Here is a 21,438-nt window from a genome sequence, read left to right on the forward strand (position 1 = left end):
AACAGTGCAGCGCTCCCTCAGTACTGACCCTCCGGCAATGCAGTGCTTCCTCAGTACTGACCCTCCGGCAGTGCAGTGCTTCCTCAGTACTGGCCCTCTGACTGTGCAGCACTCCCTCAGCACTAACCCTCCGACAGTGCAGTGCTGCCTCAGTACTGACCCTCTAACAGTGCAGCACTCCCTCAGTACTGACCCTCCGACGGTGCAGCGCTCCCTCAGTGCTGACCTCTGACAATGCAGTGCTCCATCGGTACTGACCCTCCAACAGTGCAGTGCTCCCTCAGTACTGATTCTCCGACTGCAGCGCTCCCTCAGTACTGACCCTCTGATAGTGCAGCGTTCCATCAGTGCTGACCCTCCCAACAGTGCAGCACTCCCTCAGTACTGACCCTTTGACAGTGCAGCACTCCCTCAGTACTGATTCTGACAGTGCAGCACTCCCTCAGCACTGACCCTCCAACAGTGCAGCGCTCCCTCAGTAATGACCCTCCGGCAGTGCGGTGCCCCCTCAGTACTGATTCTCTGACAGTGCAGCACTCCGTCAGTAATGACCCTCCAACAGTGCAGCACTCCCTCAGTACTGATGCTCCGACGGTGCAGCGTTCCATCAGTGCTGACCCTCCCAACAGTGCAGCACTCCCTCAGTACTGACCCTTTGACAGTGCAGCACTCCCTGAGTACTGATTCTCTGACAGTACAGCACTTACTCAGTACTGACCTTCTGACAGTGCAGCACTCCCTCAGTACTGACTCTCTGACAATGTAGCGCTGCCTCAGTACTGACCCTTCAACAGTGCAGTGCTCCCTCAGTACTGACACTTTGATAGTGCAGCACTCCCTCAATACTGACTCTGATAGTGCAGCGCTCCCTCAGTACTGACTCTCTGACAGTGCAGCATTCCCTCAGTACTGACCTTTTGATAGTGCAGCGCTCCCTCAGTACTGACTCTCTGACAGTGCAGCACTCCCTCTGCACTGGAACTGTGGGTGTTTCAGTCTGAATTATGCATCTGTGATCTCTGGGGCATAAACCCTGACCCATCAATCTGAGGAGAGAGGAGGCAGAGTGCTAAACCCATTGAGCCTCTCTGACACTCAGGAGTGCCCGAGTCAGGGGCAAACGGTCAGCCAGTGTCTCTGCTCCTGATTGCTGACAGGAGGCAATGTTGCCAGTCAGTGCGCAGAGTTGAATGTCACACTTGACGATGCCTCCAGGGAGCTGTAATTAGCTGTGAAAGCCAGCAGGAGGCAGCACAGGCAGTCGAGAGCGACAGGGCACAGTACTGCACCAGTGCAAAACACCCGTGTCCATCAAGGATGTTCAAGTTATTTCTTTTTTCATTCCCCAATGCACAGATTTCTCCAGACAGCTGAAATGCTGAAACCCTCGACTCCCTCGCCCAGTCACGAGTCGAGTGGTGGTCCGGGGTCTGACGAAGGCTCAGAATACTACCCCAACATAGGTAAGGCAGCTGGAATTGGAACTGAGCAAATGTTTCAGACATGAAGTGAACTCTGAGAGTGCAGCTTCTGTGGATGTGGAACAGAGACAGCCCCCGAGCTTCGGAGCTCGAACGTCACGCACCCCTTTCAGTTTTTCGGCACTTGAGAGATATGGGCATCGATGCTGGGTCTAGCATTTGTTGCCCATCTCTAATTGCCCCTTGAGAAGGTGGTGCTGAGCCGTCTTCTTGAACGGCTGCAATCCATGTAGTGTAAGTACACCCACAGTGCTGTTAGGGCAGGAGTTCCAGGATTTTGACAGTGAAGGAACGGCGATATATTTCCAAGTCAGGATGGTGAGTGACTTGGAGGGGAACCTCCAGGTGGTGGGGTTCCAAGGTATCTGCTGCTCTTGTCCTTCTAAATGGTAGTGGCTGTGGGTTTTGAAGGTGCTGCCTAAGGAACCTGGCGCGTTCCTGCAGTGCACCTTGCAGATGGTACACACGCTGCCACTGTTTATCGGTGGTGGAGGGTTTGAATGTTTGTGGAAGGAGGAGCAAGCAGCGGGCTGCTTTGTCCTGGATGGTGTTGAGCTTCTTGAGTGTTGTTGGAGCCGCACTCATCCAGGCAAGTGGAGTGTATTCCATTATACTCCTGAATTGTGCCTTGCAGATGGTGGACAGGCTTTAGGGGGTCAGGAGGTGAGCTACTCGCCGCAGGATTCCTAATCTTTGACCTGCTCTGGTAGCCACAGTATTAATGTGGTTAGTCCAGTTCAGTTTCTGATCAATGGTAACCCCCAGGATGTTGAAAGTGGGGGATTCAGCTCTGGTAATGCAGAATTGAATATCAGCGGGCGGTGGTTAGATCCTCTCTTCCAATCCACCTACCCTGCACATCTTTGGGTTGTGGGGGCAAAACCCACGTAAACACAGGGAGAATGTGCAAACTCCACACGGACAGTGACCCAGAGCCGGGATCGAACCTGGGACCTCGGCGCCGTGAGGCAGCAGTGCTAACCACTGCGCCACCGTGCTGCCCCTATCTATCACTGTCTTAAAGACACTCATTTGGCCTCCACAGCCTTCTGCGGCAAAGAGTTTCACAGATTCACCACCCTCTGGCTGAAGAAATTCCTCCTCATCTCTGTTTTTTAAGGATCGTCCCTTTAGTCTGAGATTGTGTCCTCTGGTTCTAGTTTTTCCTACAAGTGGAAACATCCTCTCCATGTCCACTCTATCCAGGCCTCCTATGTTATGAACATAATATCAATCTATAGGTGACTGCCACATTTGCTGCATTACGGTTCAAAGAAAGTACTTCATTGGCTGTGACATCTTGAAGGGTTTGGACTTTCCCTTCTCTTTGTGCTCTCCCTCCGTTTAACTTTTCCCTCTTGTGTGCAGTTTTCCTGCAGAATAAAGCCAGGCGCGAGGACTTCTGCCCTCGCAACCTCAAGAAGATGCACATGGTCATCGACAAGCTCATGCTGCACTCGCACCTCAAGTATAAAGGTAAATCACGCTTTGCGCTGTAATCACAGGGGCACACAAACACACCTGATGTCTCCCACCATGTTGCTCCCAACTGGTTTGCATTCCATGCTCTTCTGCAAAGGTCTGCAGGAACGGAGAGACCATGGCCTATTGTGCACAGAGATCTTTGAAGATGCCAGAATATGGACCCTGCTACAGAGGCAGCAAGGGGGGTTGGCGTTGCCAAACTTGCTTCATTATTATTGGGCAGCGAATGTGGACAAGGTGCGGCGGTGGTGGGAAGGAGAAGGGGTAGAGAGGGTTCGGGTGGAGGAGGAATCTTGTAAGGGATCTAGTTTGAGGGCTATGGTGACGGCAGCGTTGCCAATGGCTCAGAGTAGGTATTCAAGGAGCCCGGTGGTGCAGTCCACAGTGAAGATATGGAATCAGTTGAGGAGGCATTTTAAGGTGGTGGTGATGTCGATGCTAACGCCGCTGTGCGAGAATCATGAGTTGCCAGTCTGGAGTAGCTAAGGGAGAGGGTAGAGCTGCCGAGGGGGAGTGAGTTCAGGTATCTGTAGGTTAGGAACTTTGCGCAAAAGGTCTGGAGGGGGTTCGCTAGGTTGCCGGGATACACCCTGCTGATGCGACTGCTGCTTCTGGATGTGGAAGGGGAGGGACGAATTGAGGATATATGCAAGTGGCTGGGGGAGCAGGGAGGCGAGTGAGTGGTGAAGATCAAGGAGAAACGGGTAGCGGAGTTGGGAGGGGAGACCAATTGGGGAGCATGGAGTGAGGCACTGCGTAGGGTAAACGGATCTCCTCATATGCAAGGGTGAGCCTGATGCAGTTTAAGATGGTGCACAGGGTGCATATGACTCGGGCAAGAATGAGTGGGTTGTTTCAGGGGGTAGCAGATGAGTGAGAGAGGTGTGTGCGGGGGCCAGCAAATCACGCGCACATGTTTTGGGGTTGTGAAAAATTGGGAAGATTCTGGGTGGGAGTGTTTGCTGTCTTAGCCAGGACAGTGGAGGAGGAGGTGGACCCGGACCCTATGGTGGCGATATTTGGGGTCTCGGAGAAGCCGGAGCTCATGGAGAGGAGGAAGGCCGATTTCTTTGCCTTCGCATCTCCGATTGCGCCAGATTTTGCTGGAGTGGCGGTCGGCATCGCCACCGGGGTAGCAGCTTGGTTGGGTGACCTGTACGACTTCCTGTGATTAGAGGAGATAAAGTATGAGTTAAGGGGCTCTTCAGGGGGGTTTGAGGAAAAGTGGGGGATGTTTGTGACCGTGTTTGAGGGGCTATTTGTCGCACGGGAGGAGGGGGTGAAAAAGAGGAAAAATCTGTACAGTTGATTGTCGGGAAGCAAGTTTCCCGGGGTGTTTGTTCGCTGTAAACTGTTTTGATACATGTTTGTAATAATATACATTTTTTAAAAAGAAGATGCCAGAATATGTTGATAAGGTTAAGGAAAGAAGTATACTTACACTTTGTAACATGTGAAGTACAATTTTAATTGGACCCAAGCAGTTGGTGAAACAGAAGCCAAGACACTGAATGTTTCTTCAATGAGAGTTTAGTGACTTGTTCATTCTCTCAACCCTCCTCCCGCACGTCCAGTCTCCCTGAATCCCCTGTTTATATGCTCGTGTAAGGAACTAATAAAGTAAAGAAATTAGTGGCTCCCTGCAGGATCTCTTATTTTTCAGATCAGAGACGAGGGTCTGGTGGTAGTGCAAGATTGAGTTTTACTGCAAAAATCTAGTTAGTACACTTCAAAAACTACCAAAATACAAAACAAAAGCCCAGCGGGGCATAAGGAAGAAAACAATGGAAAGAGAACGAAGGCAAAGAGAGAGCCAAAGGTGCGGCGATAACTTTACACCGATACGGTTTGTTACTGCCCCCCCTCTCTGCTCCCTATTGGTTCTCAAGTTATGAATTGTGCTTTCTAAATAGTGGTCTTTACCATCACTCACATTGATATCTAACTTGCGGGCTGTATACATTTACAGTCTAGCTGAAAGGCTGGTGTAAGATTTCACCGCCAAGCGGCAAGCCCAGAATCTGACCTTGTATTTCAACTGCAATTACAATATTTTCAAAACTTGTTTTTTAACTATTTCCCTACAGTCCCTAAAGGGGCACTTTGGTTAGAGGAAATAAGGAGAAAGTGTTTCCAGTTGACAGGAGGCTCGGTACCCAGAGGGGACATAGATTGAAGAGAATTGATGAAAGAAACAGCGGAGGGGTGGTGGAGATGAGAATTTTTATTTACACTGCGAGTTGTTGTGATCTGGAAGGTGCTGCCTGAAAGGGCGGTGGAAGCAGATTCAACAGCAACTTTCAAAAGTGGGGAATTAGAAGGTGAAAGTTTTGCAAGGATCTGGGGGAAAGCGCAAGAGGGAGAGGGTAGGAAAGAGTGGGGAGTAAGTGATGAGAACTCCCAGAGCCAGTGCAGTCAGGTTGAGCCCAGTAGCCTCCTTCCGAGGCTGTGTAATTCATTATATTCTGCTGCTAAGTGGCGAACAATGACACGTGCTAAAGTGAATATGTTCAGCGTTAAGTTCTTATAAACCTGAAGCTACACTGTTCATTTGCTACACTGTGTGAATGTTGGTGTATACGAGGCACCCTGTTTCCATTGCGCTGTTGGATACAGTAAACCAGAATATCATTGCTGTGTGACATGTTTACATACAAGTTTCCATTAAGCATGCAGAAATGATAGTGGGAGTAACATGGAGCCCAATTGCAGACGGGCACACGTATGTAACCTCTATTCGACAGATATTAAATACTGTCCAGCAGGCATTTTGTCCCTTGTGCTCAATCACATACTTTCTGGCGTTCTTTCTGTTCTGTTGAACTAGGTACGCTATCAATGTTGGACTGCAACATCTTCCCTGGTTTGAGCAATGAATTCCTGGAGGCAGAAGTCAACTTGTTTCTCCTTCCTGTCATGGAGAGCGAGGTTGAGGAAAACCTAGTCAGGGCCGGTAAGATTATGGTTCCTGGGCCTTTTGAACAAACAAAATAAAGGAACAGCCATTGCAGCCTGGAAACCACGCAGACACTGGGAGAATGTACAAACTCCACACAGACAGTCACCTGAGGCTGGAATTGAACCCGGGACCCTGGAGCTGTGGGGCAGCAGTGCTAATTACTGTGCTGCCATGATCCCTCGATACTGTCTCCTCAGGCAGTTACAGCCTGGGTAAAGCTCCCTCTACACTGTCCCCATCAAACATTCCCAGCACAGGTACAGCCCAGTGTTAGATACAGAGTGAAGCTCCCTTTACACTGTCTCCCTCAAACACTCCCAGGAGAGGTACAGCACGGGGTGAGATACAGAGTAAAGCTCCCTCTGCACTTTCTCCAACAAGCATTCCCAGTACAGGTACAGCACAGGGTTGGATACGGAGTAAAGCACCCTCTACACTGTCCCCATCAAACACTCCCAGGACAGATACAACATGGGGTTAGATACAGAGTAAAGCTCCCTCTACACTGTCCCCATCAAACACTCCCACGACAGGTACATACAGCACGAGGTTAGATACAGAACAAATCTCCCTCCACACTGTCCCCATCAAATACTCCCAGGACAGATGCAGCCTGGGGTTAGATACAGAGTAAAGCTCCCTCTAAACTGTCTCCATCAAACACTCCCAGGGCAGGCACAGCACAGGGTTAGAGGCCGAGCTCCCCATCCAATTTTTGTGGTCAGCAGTATTTATGGCATTAAGTGGTATTGAATTTCCATCTTGCTTCACCGAACTCTGGGATGAAGAGCGTGTGAAAGCAGCTATTCATCCCTTTAGAGATCTTGTGAGCAAGATGCCAAAGATTTCACAGAAACTGTTAAACACCAGCACTGATTCTCGCCAAGGAACTTGTTCGTCAGCCAATGACTGGGACAAACTACGCAGAGACTATCACCAGCCACAATGTTACTCAGCAAAGAAAACACTGCAGGTCTCAAATGGGCAACAAATCACTTTTCCTTTTTGAAAAGTGGTCACTGTTGCTGCAAATGCAGCAGCTAGTTAGCACACAGCAAGATCCCATAAGCAGCAAGCCAATAATGACCCAGATCATCAGTTTATCCTCCCTCCTGATTAAGGGATAGATATTGGTGTTGAGACACAGTGAATTAGGACGGGGGTTGTAGGTGGAGAGAGCATTCATTGAATGTACAGTGCAGAAGGAGGCCATTTGACCCATCGAGTCTGCACTGGCCTTTGGGAAGAGCACCCTACTTAAGCCCACGCCTCCACCCTATCACCATAACCCGACCTAACTTTTTGGTCACTTTAGGGGCAATTTAGCATGGCCAATCCATCCAACCTGCACATCTTTGGACCGTGAGAGGAAACCGGAGACTAGGAGGTAACTCGCGCAGACGCAGTGAGAACAGTAATTCTTTGAAGAGAGGAGAAAGAATTATCTCCGTCTGGTTAAAAATAGATCTTTAGAATAGGTGAAAAAGGACAATTTGAGAGCTGGGGTTTTATACGTATGGTGCGCAATCAAACAGCCCCCCTGCATCTTACTCCATGACGCGACGAGGCCATTAAATCTTGCGAGAGGCCTTGGAAGCACGGAACACCTCGCGGGATTGCGCGAGATGTCGCGATCTGGATTTCATCCAGCGACGCTCGTTTAAATATGTCTGTGTCAGATTATCCCAGAACCCGTGAACTAACACCCGCTCCTGGGAGAGCTCGCCATGGTGCCGTTTAGCACTGGTCCACACAAACATGGACCAGGTGTAATGGCTCTGGGGAGAGCGGGGGGGGGGGGGCATTGGAGACCACTGGGACAGGGTGGGGCGGCACTCTGCCTCTCCCTCTGCCACCCGGACATCCTAGCACTGCCAGGCTGGCACCTCGAACTAACCAGATTCTGGGAGAGATAATAATCTTTATTATTGTCATATGAAGGCTTACTTTAACACTGCAATAAAGCTACTGTGAAAATCCCCTAGTCACCACACTCTGGCACCTGTTCGGGTACATTGAGGGAGATTTCAGAATGTCCAATTCACAAGCATGTCTTTCGGGACTTGTGGGAGGAAACCGGAGCACCCGGAGGAAATCCACGCAGAAACAGGGAGAACGTCCAGACTCCGCACAGACAGTGACCCAAGCGGGAATCGAACCAGGGTCTCTGGCGCTGTGAAGCAACAGTGCAAACCACTGTGCTACTGTACCACCCATTCCCCCTCTACTCCATCTTCAATGGGATATCCCCTTATTCTCAAACTCTGCCCCCAAGTTCTACATTACACATCCCCCACCTCACCACCACATGGGGGAAACATCCTCTCAGCACCCACTCTGACAATCTCCCCTCAGAATCTCATATGTTTCAATAAGATCACCTCTTCTAAACTGTAATGGACTCTGGATCAATCTTTATTTTTTATTATTGCACGCAACATGGGTGACGCTGGCTGGGCCATCATTTTTAGCCCCTATGGGGACAATTAAGCATCGCCCACATTGTCTGGGGTCAGGAGTCACATATTGGCCAGACCGGATACGTCGGCAGATTTATTTCCCTAAAGGGACATCAAAAGGTCACTGGAGTATTGTAGTCCAATGATGGCAACCGGCACTTGCACAACTTCCCCTCATAAGGTTGACTGTTCCCAACGACCATCTTTGAACTGCTTGGAATGAAATGATGAAATCCCTACAGTGCAGAAGGAGGCCATTCGGGTTTGCACCGACCCTCTGAAAGAGCATCCTACTTAGACCCACTCCCCTGCCCTATCCCTGTAACACCCTCTAACCTGCACATCTTTGGACACGAAGGGGAAATTTAGCATGGCCAATCCACCCAACACGCGCATCTTTGGACACTGGGAGCTGGAGCAAAACCCCATGCAGACACAGGGGGGACGTGCGAACCCCACACAGACAGTCACCTGAGGCCAGAATTTAACCCGGGTCCCTGGCACTGTGAGGCAGCAGTGCTAACCACTGTGCTACCCTGCAGTGCAAAGTCCCATCCTCTCTTTCTGCAAGGAGACTTTGCTGCTGTGTCTCCATCCACATATCAGGGTCCCTGGCTCACTCTCAAAGGCTTGGATACAAAGGAATGCCCCCAGTTCTCCCTAAATGAGCTCCCCCTAATTCCCCAGTGTGGCACTGTATCATCATGGCAGTCATTGGGCTGTTCATGGCTGTCCAGTGGGCTTCGTGGTTGGAGAGCTTCTCTGCTCTGGAGGGTCAAGGGCACAATGGACCTATCGAACAACTTGAAGTCCAGCACATGGGAGATTCCTTTCAAAATACTCATACTCGCAAAGTACACAGATTGATTCCAGGGATGAGGGACTTGTCTATATGAACAGAGATTGAGCAGTTTTGCCCTATACTCTGAAGTTTAGAAGACTGTGAGGAGCTCTAATTGAGGGATATATGATGCTAAAGGGGGTCGACAGATTAGACGTAGAGTGGATGTTTGTCGGACATTCTAGAACAAAATGTCAGCACGGTAGCATTGTGGATAGCACAATTGCTTCACAGCTCCAGGGTCCTAGGTTCGATTCTGGCTTGGGTCACTGTCTGCGCGGAGTCTGCACATCCTCCCCGTGTGTGCGTGAGTTTCCTCCGGGTGCTCCGGTTTCCTCCCACAGTCCAAAGATGTGCAGGTTAGGTGGATTGGCCGTGATAAATTGCCCTTAGTGTCCAAAATTGCCCTTAGTGTTGGGTGGGGTTATGGGGATAGGGTGGAGGTGTTGACCTTGGGTAGGGTGCTCTTTCCAAGAGCCGGTGCAGACTCGATGGGCCGAATGGCCTCCTTCTGCACTGTAAATTCTATGATAAAAAGGACTCCGTTTCAGGCTGAGGGGTGGCAGATTTGAAACAGAAATGTGGAGGAGTTACTTCACTCAAAGGGTCGTGATAAAGATTATTACAATATATATTATATTATCTGTGGAATTCTCTACCCCAGAGTGCGGGAGACGCCGGAACACTGAACAAATTTAAGGAGGATTTAGCTGGATTTTTAATGAGCAGCTGGATGAGGGATTATGGAGAGCGGGCGGGAAGGTGGAGACGAGACCCAGAGGAGATCAGCCATGATCGCAGTGAATGGCTGAGCGGCCTCCAGGCTGAATTGCCGACTTCTGCTCCCATTTCGTCTGAAGATGCAGGCTATGGAGAGCAAAGCTGGAGGTTTTTGTGAGGCCATGTCTGGAATCCAGCTTTGGTCTCCATATTAAGAAAGGGTGTACATGCATTGGCTGCATGGTACAGTGAGGCTTCACTCAGTTGACCCCTGGGATGAGGGGCTTGTCCTGTGATGAGAGGCTGAGTAAAATTAAAGGTGTAAAATTCTGACAAGGCCGGACTGTTAGGATGCAGGGGTTGTTTCCTCTGGCTGGGACGGCATCCAAACCAAGGGGCCAGAGTCTCAGGATATGGTGTTGGCCATCTTGGGCTGAGGTATGGAGAAACCTCTTTCAGGCTGGGAGAGACGGATTTCAGATCTCTCTGGGAATTCAGGGATTTGAGGAGCTGGTAGGAAAATGGGAGTTGAGGCCCGAGATCCGCCATGATCAATTGTCCCTTAGTGTCCAAAGATTTATTGTGGTTTACGGGGATAGGGCGGGGGGAGTGGGCCTAGGTACGGTGCTCTTTCAGAGAGTCTCTGCAGACTCAATGGGCCAAATCGCCGCCTCCTGCACTGTACGAATTCTATGATAGCATGGAATGATGGAGCAGGCTCGACGGGCCAAATGGTTCGCACCTGTCGCTAATTTCTTGTGGGAGTAAATCTGGTAGCTCTCATGAGGAACTGGTGCAGGCACGATGGGCCCATAGGCCTCCTGTACTTCTGGCACTTCATCCCGGCTTTCCTCAGTTACCTCCCTCATGTTTCGCGGTGTCAGCCATTACTCATTCAGGAGCGCCCTCACCTCGGAGTCACCGGGTACCGTGTTCAAGGCCCCCCACTCCCACACCAAGCAAGAAAAATCGAGGCTGGCGCTGTGGCGCAGTGCTGAGGGAGTGCTGCACTGCCAGAGATGCCACGGTAGCACAGTGGTTAGCACAGCTGCTTCACAGCTCCAGGGTCCCAGGTTCGATTCCCTGCTTGGGTCACTGTCTGTGCGGAGTCTGCACGTCCTCCCCGTGTCTGCGTGGGTTTCCTCCGGGTGCTCCGGTTTCCTCCCACAGTCCAAAGATGTGCAGGTTAGGTGGATTGGCCATGATAAATTGTCCTTAGTATCCCCCCAAAAAAACAGGTTGGGTGGGGCCACTGGGTTACAGGGATAGGGTGGAGGCGTGGGCATAGGTAGGGTGCTCTTTCCGAGGGCCGGTGCAGACTCGATGATCCGAGTGGCCTCCTTCTGCATTGTAAATTCTATGACCTCGCCAATCAAGATTCTAAATCGAGGCACCATCCGACAGCTCGGGTGGATGCAGGAGATCCCACAGCAACATGAAGGCAAGGGCAAGTTTTTTTTTCCACCCAGAGTGCGGTTCAAGCCCTAGGACAAACTTCCTGAGAGGATGGTGCGGTCGAGGTTGAATTCGGATGGGAATTTGATCGCTATCTGAAAATAAGTGGCGTGCAGGGTTTTCGGGGACAAGGCAGGGGAGTGGCATTAAGTATGATGCTCTTTCAGAGAGCCAGTGAAGGCTCCAACGGCCGAATGGCCTCCTTCAGCACTGTAACGATTCTGTGAGATTTGGAAGGAGAGCAGGGGGCCGTGTGCGAGGCGGTGAGGGCGGGAGAGTTTTCTCTGGTGTCCTGGATCAATATTTATCCCTCAACATCACAAAAACATTTTTTTTTTTTTTAGCAATTCATTCCTGGGCCAGCATTTGTTGCCCGTCCCTAATTGCCCCTTGAACTGAGCGTCTCGCTCGGCCATTTCAGAGGGCAGTTAAGAGTCACCCACATTTCTGTCTGTCTGGAGGCACATGTTGTCAGATCGGGTAAGGGTGGCAGATTTCCTTCCCTAAAGGACATTAGTGAACCAGATGGGTTTTTAAGACAATCGACAATGGTTTTGTGGTCATTTTCATTCCGTTTTTAAAAATTGAATTCAAATTTCACCATCTGCCGTGGTGGGATTTGAACCCAGGCCCACAGAGCATTACCCTGGGTCTCTGGATTACCAGTCCAGCGACAAACCGCCAAGCCATCAACTCCCTCCATGAAATGGGTCGTTATCACATTGCTGTTTGTGAGATCTTGATGTGTGCAATTGGCAGCCATTTACCCTACGTTCCAACAGCACTTCACAAGAAAGAACATAATTGGGTGAGTGGCCTTTGCGATGTCGAGTTAAAGACTTTAATCATCTGTCACCATGACAGTTCTCTGCATGCTCTCTCTCTCTCTCTCTCATTCTAGCTCTGTGTCTCTCTCTGTGTCTCTCTCTGTGTCTCTCTCTGTGTCTCTCTCTGTGTCTCTCTCTGTGTCTCTCTCTGTGTCTCTCTCTGTGTCTCTCTCTGTGTCTCTCTCTCTCTGTCTCTCTTTCTCTGTCTCTCTTTCTCTGTGTCTCTTTCTCTGTGTCTCTCTCTGTGTGTGTCTCTCTCTGTGTGTCTCTCTCTGTGTGTCTCTCTCTGTGTGTCTCTCTCTGTGTGTCTCTCTCTGTGTGTCTCTCTCTGTGTGTCTCTCTCTGTGTGTCTCTCTCTGTGTGTCTCTCTCTGTGTGTCTCTCTCTCTCTGTGTCTCTCTCTGTGTCTCTCTGTGTGTCTCTCTGTGTGTCTCTCTGTGTGTCTCTCTGTGTGTCTCTCTGTGTGTCTCTCTGTGTGTCTCTCTGTGTGTCTCTCTGTGTGTCTCTCTGTGTGTCTCTCTGTGTGTCTCTCTGTCTGTCTCTCTGTCTGTCTCTCTCTCTGCCTCTCTCTGCCTCTCTCTGCCTCTCTCTGCCTCTCTCTGCCTCTCTCTGCCTCTCTCTGCCTCTCTCTGCCTCTCTCTGCCTCTCTCTGCCTCTCTCTGCCTCTCTCTGCCTCTCTCTGCCTCTCTCTGCCTCTCTCTGTCTCTCTCTGTCTCTCTCTGTCTCTCTCTGTCTCTGTCTCTCTCTGTCTCTGTCTCTCTCTGTCTCTCTCTCTGTCTCTCTGTCTCTCTCGCTCTCTGTCTCTCTCGCTCTCTGTCTCTCTCGCTCTCTGTCTCTCTCGCTCTCTGTCTCTCTCGCTCTCTGTCTCTCTCGCTCTCTGTCTCTCTCGCTCTCTGTCTCTCTCGCTCTCTGTCTCTCTCGCTCTCTGTCTCTCTCGCTCTCTGTCTCTCTCGCTCTCTGTCTCTCTCGCTCTCTGTCTCTCTCGCTCTCTGTCTCTCTCGCTCTCTGTCTCTCTCTCTCTGTCTCTCTCTGTCTCTCTCTGTCTCTCTCTGTCTCTCTCTGTCTCTGTCTCTCTCTGTCTCTGTCTCTCTCTGTCTCTCTCTCTGTCTCTCTCTCTGTCTCTCTCTCTGTCTCTCTCTCTGTCTCTCTCTCTGTCTCTCTCTCTGTCTCTCTCTCTGTCTCTCTGTCTCTCTGTCTCTCTCTCTCTCTCTCTCTCTCTCTGTCTCTGTCTCTCTCCTAACGGCCTGGTTTATACTCCTCCCACAGGAGCCGGAGGGATGTCCCTATTCTCGCTGCTACCGGGTTACAAGGGGCACCCCAGCTTCCAGTCGCTGGTTGGCAAGCTCCGGAGCCAGATCCTGTCCATGTCCCGACCTCAGCTCTCGCATACCATCCTCACTGAGAAAAACTGGTAAGAGCAGGCTCCGGGGGCCACGTGTAAACCAGGGCACAGAAACCCATCAACACGTTTAAAGAAAGATCTCCCGCGGGTGGAAATGGCTGGCACGAGGGGACATAGCTTTAAACTGAGGGGTAATAGATATAGGACAGAGGTCAGAGGTAGGTTCTTTACGCAAAAAGTAGTGAGGCCGTGGAATGCCCTACCTGCAACAGTAGTGAACTCGCCAACATTGAGGGCATTTAAAAGTTTATTGGATAAACATATGGATGATAATGGCATAGTGTAGGTTAGATGGCTTTTGTTTCGGTGCAACATCGTGGGCCGAAGGGCCTGTACTGCGCTGTATCGTTCTGTGTTCTATGTTAAAGAGATCAACTACTTAAACACTAAAAGCGTTAAGGGGGTTTGGGGAATGCGCTGAGAGTGCAGCGTTGAGATAGAGGGTCGGGCAGAGCAGGCTTGATGGGCCACGTGACCTACTCATGCACCTTTGTTCTATGTTTCTAACTTGGGTCCATATTCTCTGGACCTTTGGTGGGCAACCTGCAGCCCAGGCGCCACATGTGGCCCAGCTGTGTTCTGAACACAGCCCTCGAGACATTTTGTTGACCGTTGCTCCCACGCGGGGTTGCCACATTCCGCTGATTTTCGTCGGTACACTTTTTTTCAACCCTGTGTGACTGACGTGATTTGCATGTAAAACAAGGGAGAATGAAGTGAAGTATCAGCTGATTGCTCACAACATTGACCGCGAGAGCCGTGTTCACATTGACCGCGAGAGCCGTGTTCACATTGACCGCGAGAGCCGTGTTCACATTGACCGCGAGAGCCGTGTTCACATTGACCGCGAGAGCCGTGTTCACATTGTCCGCGAGAGCCGTGTTCACATTGTCCGCGAGAGCCGTGTTCACATTGTCCGCGAGAGCCGTGTTCACATTGTCCGCGAGAGCCGTGTTCACATTGTCCGCGAGAGCCGTGTTCACATTGTCCGCGAGAGCCGTGTTCACATTGTCCGCGAGAGCCGTGTTCACATTGTCCGCGAGAGCCGTGTTCACATTGTCCGCGAGAGCCGTGTTCACATTGTCCGCGAGAGCCGTGTTCACATTGTCCGCGAGAGCCGTGTTCACATTGTCCGCGAGAGCCGTGTTCTCAACATTGCCGTGAGAGCCGTGTTCACATTGACCGCGAGAGCCGTGTTCACATTGACCGCGAGAGCCGTGTTCACATTGACCGCGAGAGCCGTGTTCACATTGACCGCGAGAGCCGTGTTCACATTGACCGCGAGAGCCGTGTTCACATTGACCGCGAGAGCCGTGTTCACATTGACCGCGAGAGCCGTGTTCACATTGTCCGCAAGAGCCGTGTTCTCAACATTGCCGCGAGAGCCGTGTTCTCAACATTGCCGCGAGAGCCGTGTTCTCAACATTGCCGCGAGAGCCGTGTTCTCAACATTGCCGCGAGAGCCGTGTTCTCAACATTGCCGCGAGAGCCGTGTTCACAACATTGATTGCGAGAGCCGTGTTCACAACATTGACCGTGAGGGCCGTGTTCACAACATTGACCGTGAGGGACTTGTTCACAACATTGACCGTGAGGGCCGTGTTCACAACATTGGCCATGAGAGACGTGGTCATAACGTTTTTTTGAATAATATTTTATTCAAGCCATTTTCATATAAACAAGCAAAATCAGAACAACCAAACAACATTGTAAACAACCCACACCCACTCCTTCCCTGATACCACCCCCTCTTCATCTCCCGCCTTCCCCAGTTTCACCCCGCGTCCTCACCCCCACCCCACCCCCACTGACTCCTCAAACCTCCTTAAAAAAATCAATGAATGGCTCCCACGTCCGGATGAACCATTCCACCGACCCCCTCAAGGTGAACTGAACCTTCTCCAGCCTCAGGAATTCTGCCAGGTCGCTCACCCACACCCCTGCTTTCGGTGGCTCCACCCGAGCAAGTTCCACCTCTGGGCTATGAGTGAGGCAAAGGCCAAAACATCGGCCTCTTTCACCCGCTGGATCTTTTGAAACCCTGGATATCGCCACCTCTCGACTCGGGACCCCCTTCATCCCCAACACCTCGGACATTATGTCCGTGAACCCTTGCCAGAACCCATTAAGCTTTGGTAATGCCCAGGACTTGGGGATGTGATTCGCAGGCGCCCACCACCCACACCTTTCCTCTACCCCCTCATGAAACCTAATCATCCTTGCTACCGTCATATGCGCCCAATGTATTGCTTTAAACTGGATGAGGCTTAACCTCACACAAGACGTTCACCCTCCGCAAGGCCACGTCTCGGCCTCCACCTCCCCTCCCAGCTCCTCCTACTTGTGCTTTATGTCCCCCACCAGGGCCCCTCCCAGTCCATCAACTCCTTGTAGACATCGGACACCTTGTCCTCCCCTATTACGTCCCTCAATAGCACCTTGTCCTGCAACCCCAGGGACGGCAGCCCAGGAAAGGACGGCACCTCTCTCCTTACAAAGTCCCAGACCTGCAGGTACCTGAAAGCATTCCCCCTGGGCAACTCGTACTCTTCTTCCAGGTCCGACAACATCGCAAGTTTTCCCCCTATGAACAGATCTCCAAATCGCTCAATCCCTGCCTATCACCACCCCCAAAACCTTGCATTTAACCCCACATCGACCCCTCCCGACAACCCACTTCCAAACCATGTTTGGGCCGCCCAGTTGTGGTTCTTCACGTTCAGCAGCGCTAGCCGCCCCCACCCGCCCTGCTGCAGAAAAGCCCTCCTAACCCCCAGGGTCTTCCCAGTCCCTGAACCATCCCCTCCCCCCGGTCAGGGGCTCAGACTCATATAACCTTCTATAAAATGCCTGAAACACACCATTCACCCCATCTGGGTCTATCACCAGCTAACCCTTATCCCTCAGTCTGCCAATCTCCCTAACTGCCTCTTGCTTCCTCAACTGATGGGCCAGCATCCTACTCTCCTTCTCCCCTTACTCATATATACTGCCCCTCTGGCCCTCCATAACTGCCCCAACGTCTTCCCCGTGGACAGCAGCCCAAACTCCATCTGGAGCCTCTGCTTTTCCTTCAACAGCCCTGCCTCCGAGTACCTCCTGTCACCCTCAAAATCCCATTCACCAGTCTTGCCATCTCCCCCCGCTCTGTTTTCTTCCTATGCGCCCGAATTGAAGTGAACTCTCTCTCCCCACCCCCCACCCCCACCCCCAACCACCTCCTTGAGTGCCCCTCTCAGCGTGGTGCCTGCGACCTCCCCTGTGTTGTTTAGCTCCATGTAGCCCCGAACGACAGCCCGCACCCACACTCTCATCCCATCCGCCAACAACCCCACATCCAGTCTCCGCTGTGGGTGCTGCTGCCCCCCCCCCCCCCCCCCCCCCCGCCACGCACAAATTCATCCAGTGCGATGCGTGGTGAGAAACCACAATTGCCGAATACCCTCATCGACCACCCCCGCCTGCAACGCCTTACCTAGCACCAGAAAAATCACACCGGGTGCACATGAGAGAAGTATGAAAACTCACCCTCGGCCTCCCAAACCTTCACGGTCTCTCCCCCCACACATGCTCCGTAAACCCCTTCAGCTCTTTCACCACTGCTGACATCCTCGACTACTTAGGACTCGGTTTTATAACCATATTAAAATCCCTCCCATAATCAACCGGTGCGAGTCCAAGTCAGAAGTCAGGAATCTACTGGCCACAATGCTCCCCACTTTGAACGCCACCCTCTTATTAACCAACACCACCACCCCCCTTTACTTCATATCCAGCCCCGAATGAAACATCTGCCACAATGCTCCCCACCTCGAACGCCACCCGCTTATTAAGCAACTCCGCCACCAACTTCATATCCAGCCCCGAATGAAACACCTGCCCCACCCAACTCTTCCTCAACCTCATCTGGTCTCCAAGTATGTATCCTGCAAAAAGGCCATGTCTGCCTTCAGACTCCTCGGGTGCGTGAACACATGTGACCGTTTGACCGGCCCATTCAACCTTCTCACATTCTCACAGACTCCTTCAAAATTCAACGTCCTCACACTCGTCCCAGTCCATTATCCCTCACAAACTCCATCACCTCCTCTGGCATGCCAAAATAATACTCTTGCTTCTGGAAAGTCACCCACAGGCGGACCGAGTACAATATCCCAAACTTCACCCCCTTTTTAAAGAGGGTAGCCTCGGCCCGGTTGAACCCGGCCTTCTTCGCCTGTTCTGTTCCCAGGTCCTGGCACACCTGCAGCTCGTTCCCTTTCCCAAGTACATTTCCTCATCTGCCTCACCCATCGAAGAATCTTCTCTTAATCCAGAAAGCAGTGCAGCAGTGCAACTGCACCATCATCGCCCTCGGCGGTTCACCCGCCTGTGGCCTCCTCAACAGCGCACAGTGCGCTCGGTCAACCTCCAGGGGCCGGTCAAAGGCCGCCTCCCTCATCAATGTCTCAAGCATCTTTGTCAAGTACACAGCGGCCTCTGCACCTTCAATGCCTTCAATCATCCCAACAATCCTGAGGTTTTGCCTTCTGGAGCGATTCTCCAGATCCTCCACCTCAGCCTCTTCCCACCTCCGCCACCAAAGAGGCCAACTGCTCCTCCTGCTCCCCCACCGTCGTCTTCACTTTCTTGATTGCCTGGCTCTGGGACTCCAGCCTCTGTTCCACTCGCGCGATCCCCAACTTAATGAGTTCCACCACCAAATATGCTCCTGCTTACTCCATGGCTGAGTGGCCAATGGTGAGTGTTGCGTGAGTCAGGGAGTGCGGGAGAGTGAGAGATTGGTGACGAGACGTCATGTGATGGACCTCGAGCCAGAGTTGCCTCCGCCTGAAGCTGACCTCCGTTCCTCAAGTTACGCAGAAAGTTATGATTAATTGTCAGTATTGGCCATCTGTCTCCTCCTGTCTTCATCGGTTCCAAAATGGGATTTGCGGTTTGCAGCTGGTGGTGTCAACTCCCTCCGGCCAGCAGTGGTCAGAAAAGGATTGCTATAGCAACACGAAAACTGAGGAGATTTATTAAAATCGTATATTTCTCTGTGCTTAGAGACTGGTCCCAAGGGGAGTAGGGTGAATCAAATGCTGGACTGCTGCATTGTCAGAGGGTCAGTACTGAGGGAGGGCCCCACTGTCAGAGGGTCAGAACTGAGGGAGGGCCCCACTGTCAGAGGGTCAGAACTGACTGAGGACCCCACTGTCAGAAGGTTAGTACTGAGGGAGTGCTGCACTGTCTGAGGATCAGTACTGAGGGAGCGCTGGACTGTCGGAGGGTCAGTACTGAGGGAGTGCTGCATTGTCAGAGGGTCAGAACTGACGGAGAACCCCACTGTCAGAGGGTCAGTACTGAAGGAGTGCTGCACTGCCAGAGGATCAGTGTGAGGGAGCGCTGCACTGTCAGAGGGTCAGTACTGAGGGAGCGCTGCACTGTCAGAGGGTCAGAACTGACTGAGGACCCCGCTGTCAGATGGTCAGTACTGAGGGAGTGCTGCACTGTCGGAAGGTTAATACTGAGGGAGTGCTGCACTGTCTGAGGATCAGTACTGAGGGAGCGCTGGACTGTCGGAGGGTCAGTACTGAGGGAGTGCTGCATTGTCAGGGTCAGATCTGAGGGCGTGCTGCATTGTCAGAGGGTCAGTACTGAAGGAGTGCTGCACTGTCGAAGGGTCAGTGCTGAGGGAGAGCTGCACTGGCAGAGGGTCATTACTGAGGGAGTGCTACACTGTCGGAGGATCAGTACTGAAGGAGTGCTGCACTGTCAAGAGATGCTTTTTTCAGGGTAGAATGTCTGTCTGTCGGCCTATCTGCCCACTCGGGTGGATATAAATGAACCAACAGCCTGTATTTTGGAGAAGAGAATGGGAACAGTTCCTGCGATGTTTTTGGGACAATATTTTCCTCAACTCAGATCATTTAAAGTAGAACGATGCTCTGGTTACTCATTGAGATTTTACTGTGCAAAAGATGGCTCCTGCTGATTCGTCCATTATTGCAGTGATCATATGTCAGCAGTTGTGATCTTGCATTGGAGCATTCTGAGGTTATAAAAGGTGCAACATAAATATAAGCTCTTTTTCTCCTCTCCCTACCCTCAGGTTCCATTATGCCGCTCGAATCTGGGATGGAGTCAAGAAGTCCTCAGCACTCTCTGAATACAGTCGCCTGTTGTCTTAACCCGCCCTCATGCGCGGAGGCCGCTGCTCACATGTTCACGGACCTTCGGGGGAGGACAGGAAGGGACGGAGATGAATTATCCCCTGACCCTCCTCCCCACTCCTCGATCGGGGACCCCTCCAGAAATCCCAGCATAATATGCAAAGCTCTTGCCTGGTGCCAACCTCCTAATTGGTGCCATTCCTGGAACCTATGCGCTCGTCAGAGTCCGTTCCTGTCGGTGTGTGAAGTGTTTTCCCGGAAGATGATAGTGCAGCTGACTCTCACTGGCTGATCCTTTCGACTGGACGCGTTCTCCCTGGGCTCCATTCCCAAGCCGGACCCACCTTCTCGACATGTTGCAGTGGGTGGTGCGGGGGAGGAGATTGGTTGGAGGGGGGAGTGTGTAAGGTGGTAGGCAGCGGCCTCGTTGACTTGCCTGCCAATGTGCCCAGTGTTTTGGAACGTGCAGCGTGACTGCTCTGAGCATCATGTTGGCCTGTGCTGGCGTCTCTGGAGCTCTTGTGCTTGAGACGTCTAAGTGGCTCGCACCCTCAAATGCAAAGTTGTCCCATTTTCAACCTGCATCGCTTGATCGCAAGGCTCTGCAAAGGATGCCACCAGTAAAGCAAGTGATTTCCGCTCTCCTGCAAACCCCCCCACCGCCGATTTTCACCCACTCTCTCATCTAAAAGTCCCACCGCGTTGCACAGGCACCTCTGATCTGACTTTCGTCGTTTTTGAGGCCAGCTCTCCGAGTCAGGGTGGGGCGATGAAGTTATAGTCAGTGTGGACGTGAGGAGGCTATTGAGCTCCTCCTGCCTGCTCCTCATCTGGACCCGGAACCCTATTACCCTGACCCAGCGCTAATCTCCCTTTTGAATTTCCAATTGTGCTGCTTTTCAGAGGATGGTGGGGAGAGTGTCTGGATTTTCTCTCCCCTTTGTGTGAAGAATCCTTTCCTGACATCATCCTCTGAACAGCTTGGCTCCGATCTTAAATTTCTGCCCCTGGAGTCTTCCCCCACCAGAGGAAGCTGTTTTTCTCTATCATCCCTCTTGAATCCTTTAATGATCTTTGAACGCAGAGGGAAGGGTTTGGGGGAAAGATGCTGAGAGGGAGAAGAGCAAAGCTCCCAGAACCTCAATCTCGCTCTTCTCCGCTATATCGATGCAGCACTACTCCTGATCCAGGACCAAATGATCTATATCAAAACCCTTTGGACAGGTCCGCACACTGCTGTAGGTGGGTGTTAATATTTTTGGTGTCCGATTGTATTAAAACTGTGTGTGGTTTTGAAGGTGTGCAAGTGTTTTTGTGTCAGCGCGCGTGAAAGTTCTGCTGATTTTGTGCAATTGCAATGTTGGTCATCAATAAAGTTGAAGTTTCAGTTGATCATTGGAAGATACGGTTTATTTTTTGTGTGTGTGTATGTAAAGGTGTGTGAGAGAGTACGGGTGTGTGTGTTATACCAGCCTGCGCAGGTGACCGGACATCCAGCCCTACCCATCCCAGAAACAGAGCACAAGTGAGTATATATACAAATACCCAAAATCTTTGGCCCTTGGCTACCTAATAATTACAGTCACCAGGTTTGTAAGTTTAAACAATTACTGTTTATTTATAACGGGAAGTATAATGAAATACACAGCACATAC

General features: G+C 51.5%; 1 protein-coding gene across 2 annotated transcripts in view; it reads left to right on the forward strand.

Annotated features, from left to right (window-relative positions):
* Positions 1-21,175, forward strand: part of smg9 (SMG9 nonsense mediated mRNA decay factor) — a 74,185-nt gene extending 53,010 nt beyond the window's left edge. For both annotated transcript variants that reach the window (XM_072468944.1, XM_072468945.1), the window contains exons 9-13: positions 1,357-1,463; positions 2,850-2,957; positions 5,794-5,919; positions 13,493-13,637; positions 19,723-21,175. In XM_072468944.1, the coding sequence (XP_072325045.1) occupies positions 1,357-1,463; positions 2,850-2,957; positions 5,794-5,919; positions 13,493-13,637; positions 19,723-19,801 (565 nt within the window). In that variant the 3' untranslated portion in view covers positions 19,802-21,175. The remainder of the gene's footprint in view (positions 1-1,356; positions 1,464-2,849; positions 2,958-5,793; positions 5,920-13,492; positions 13,638-19,722) is intronic.
* Positions 21,176-21,438: the final 263 nt, after the last annotated feature.

Source organism: Scyliorhinus torazame, chromosome 12 (assembly GCF_047496885.1).
Source record: "Scyliorhinus torazame isolate Kashiwa2021f chromosome 12, sScyTor2.1, whole genome shotgun sequence".
In the NCBI taxonomy this organism is placed as follows: domain Eukaryota; kingdom Metazoa; phylum Chordata; class Chondrichthyes; order Carcharhiniformes; family Scyliorhinidae; genus Scyliorhinus; species Scyliorhinus torazame.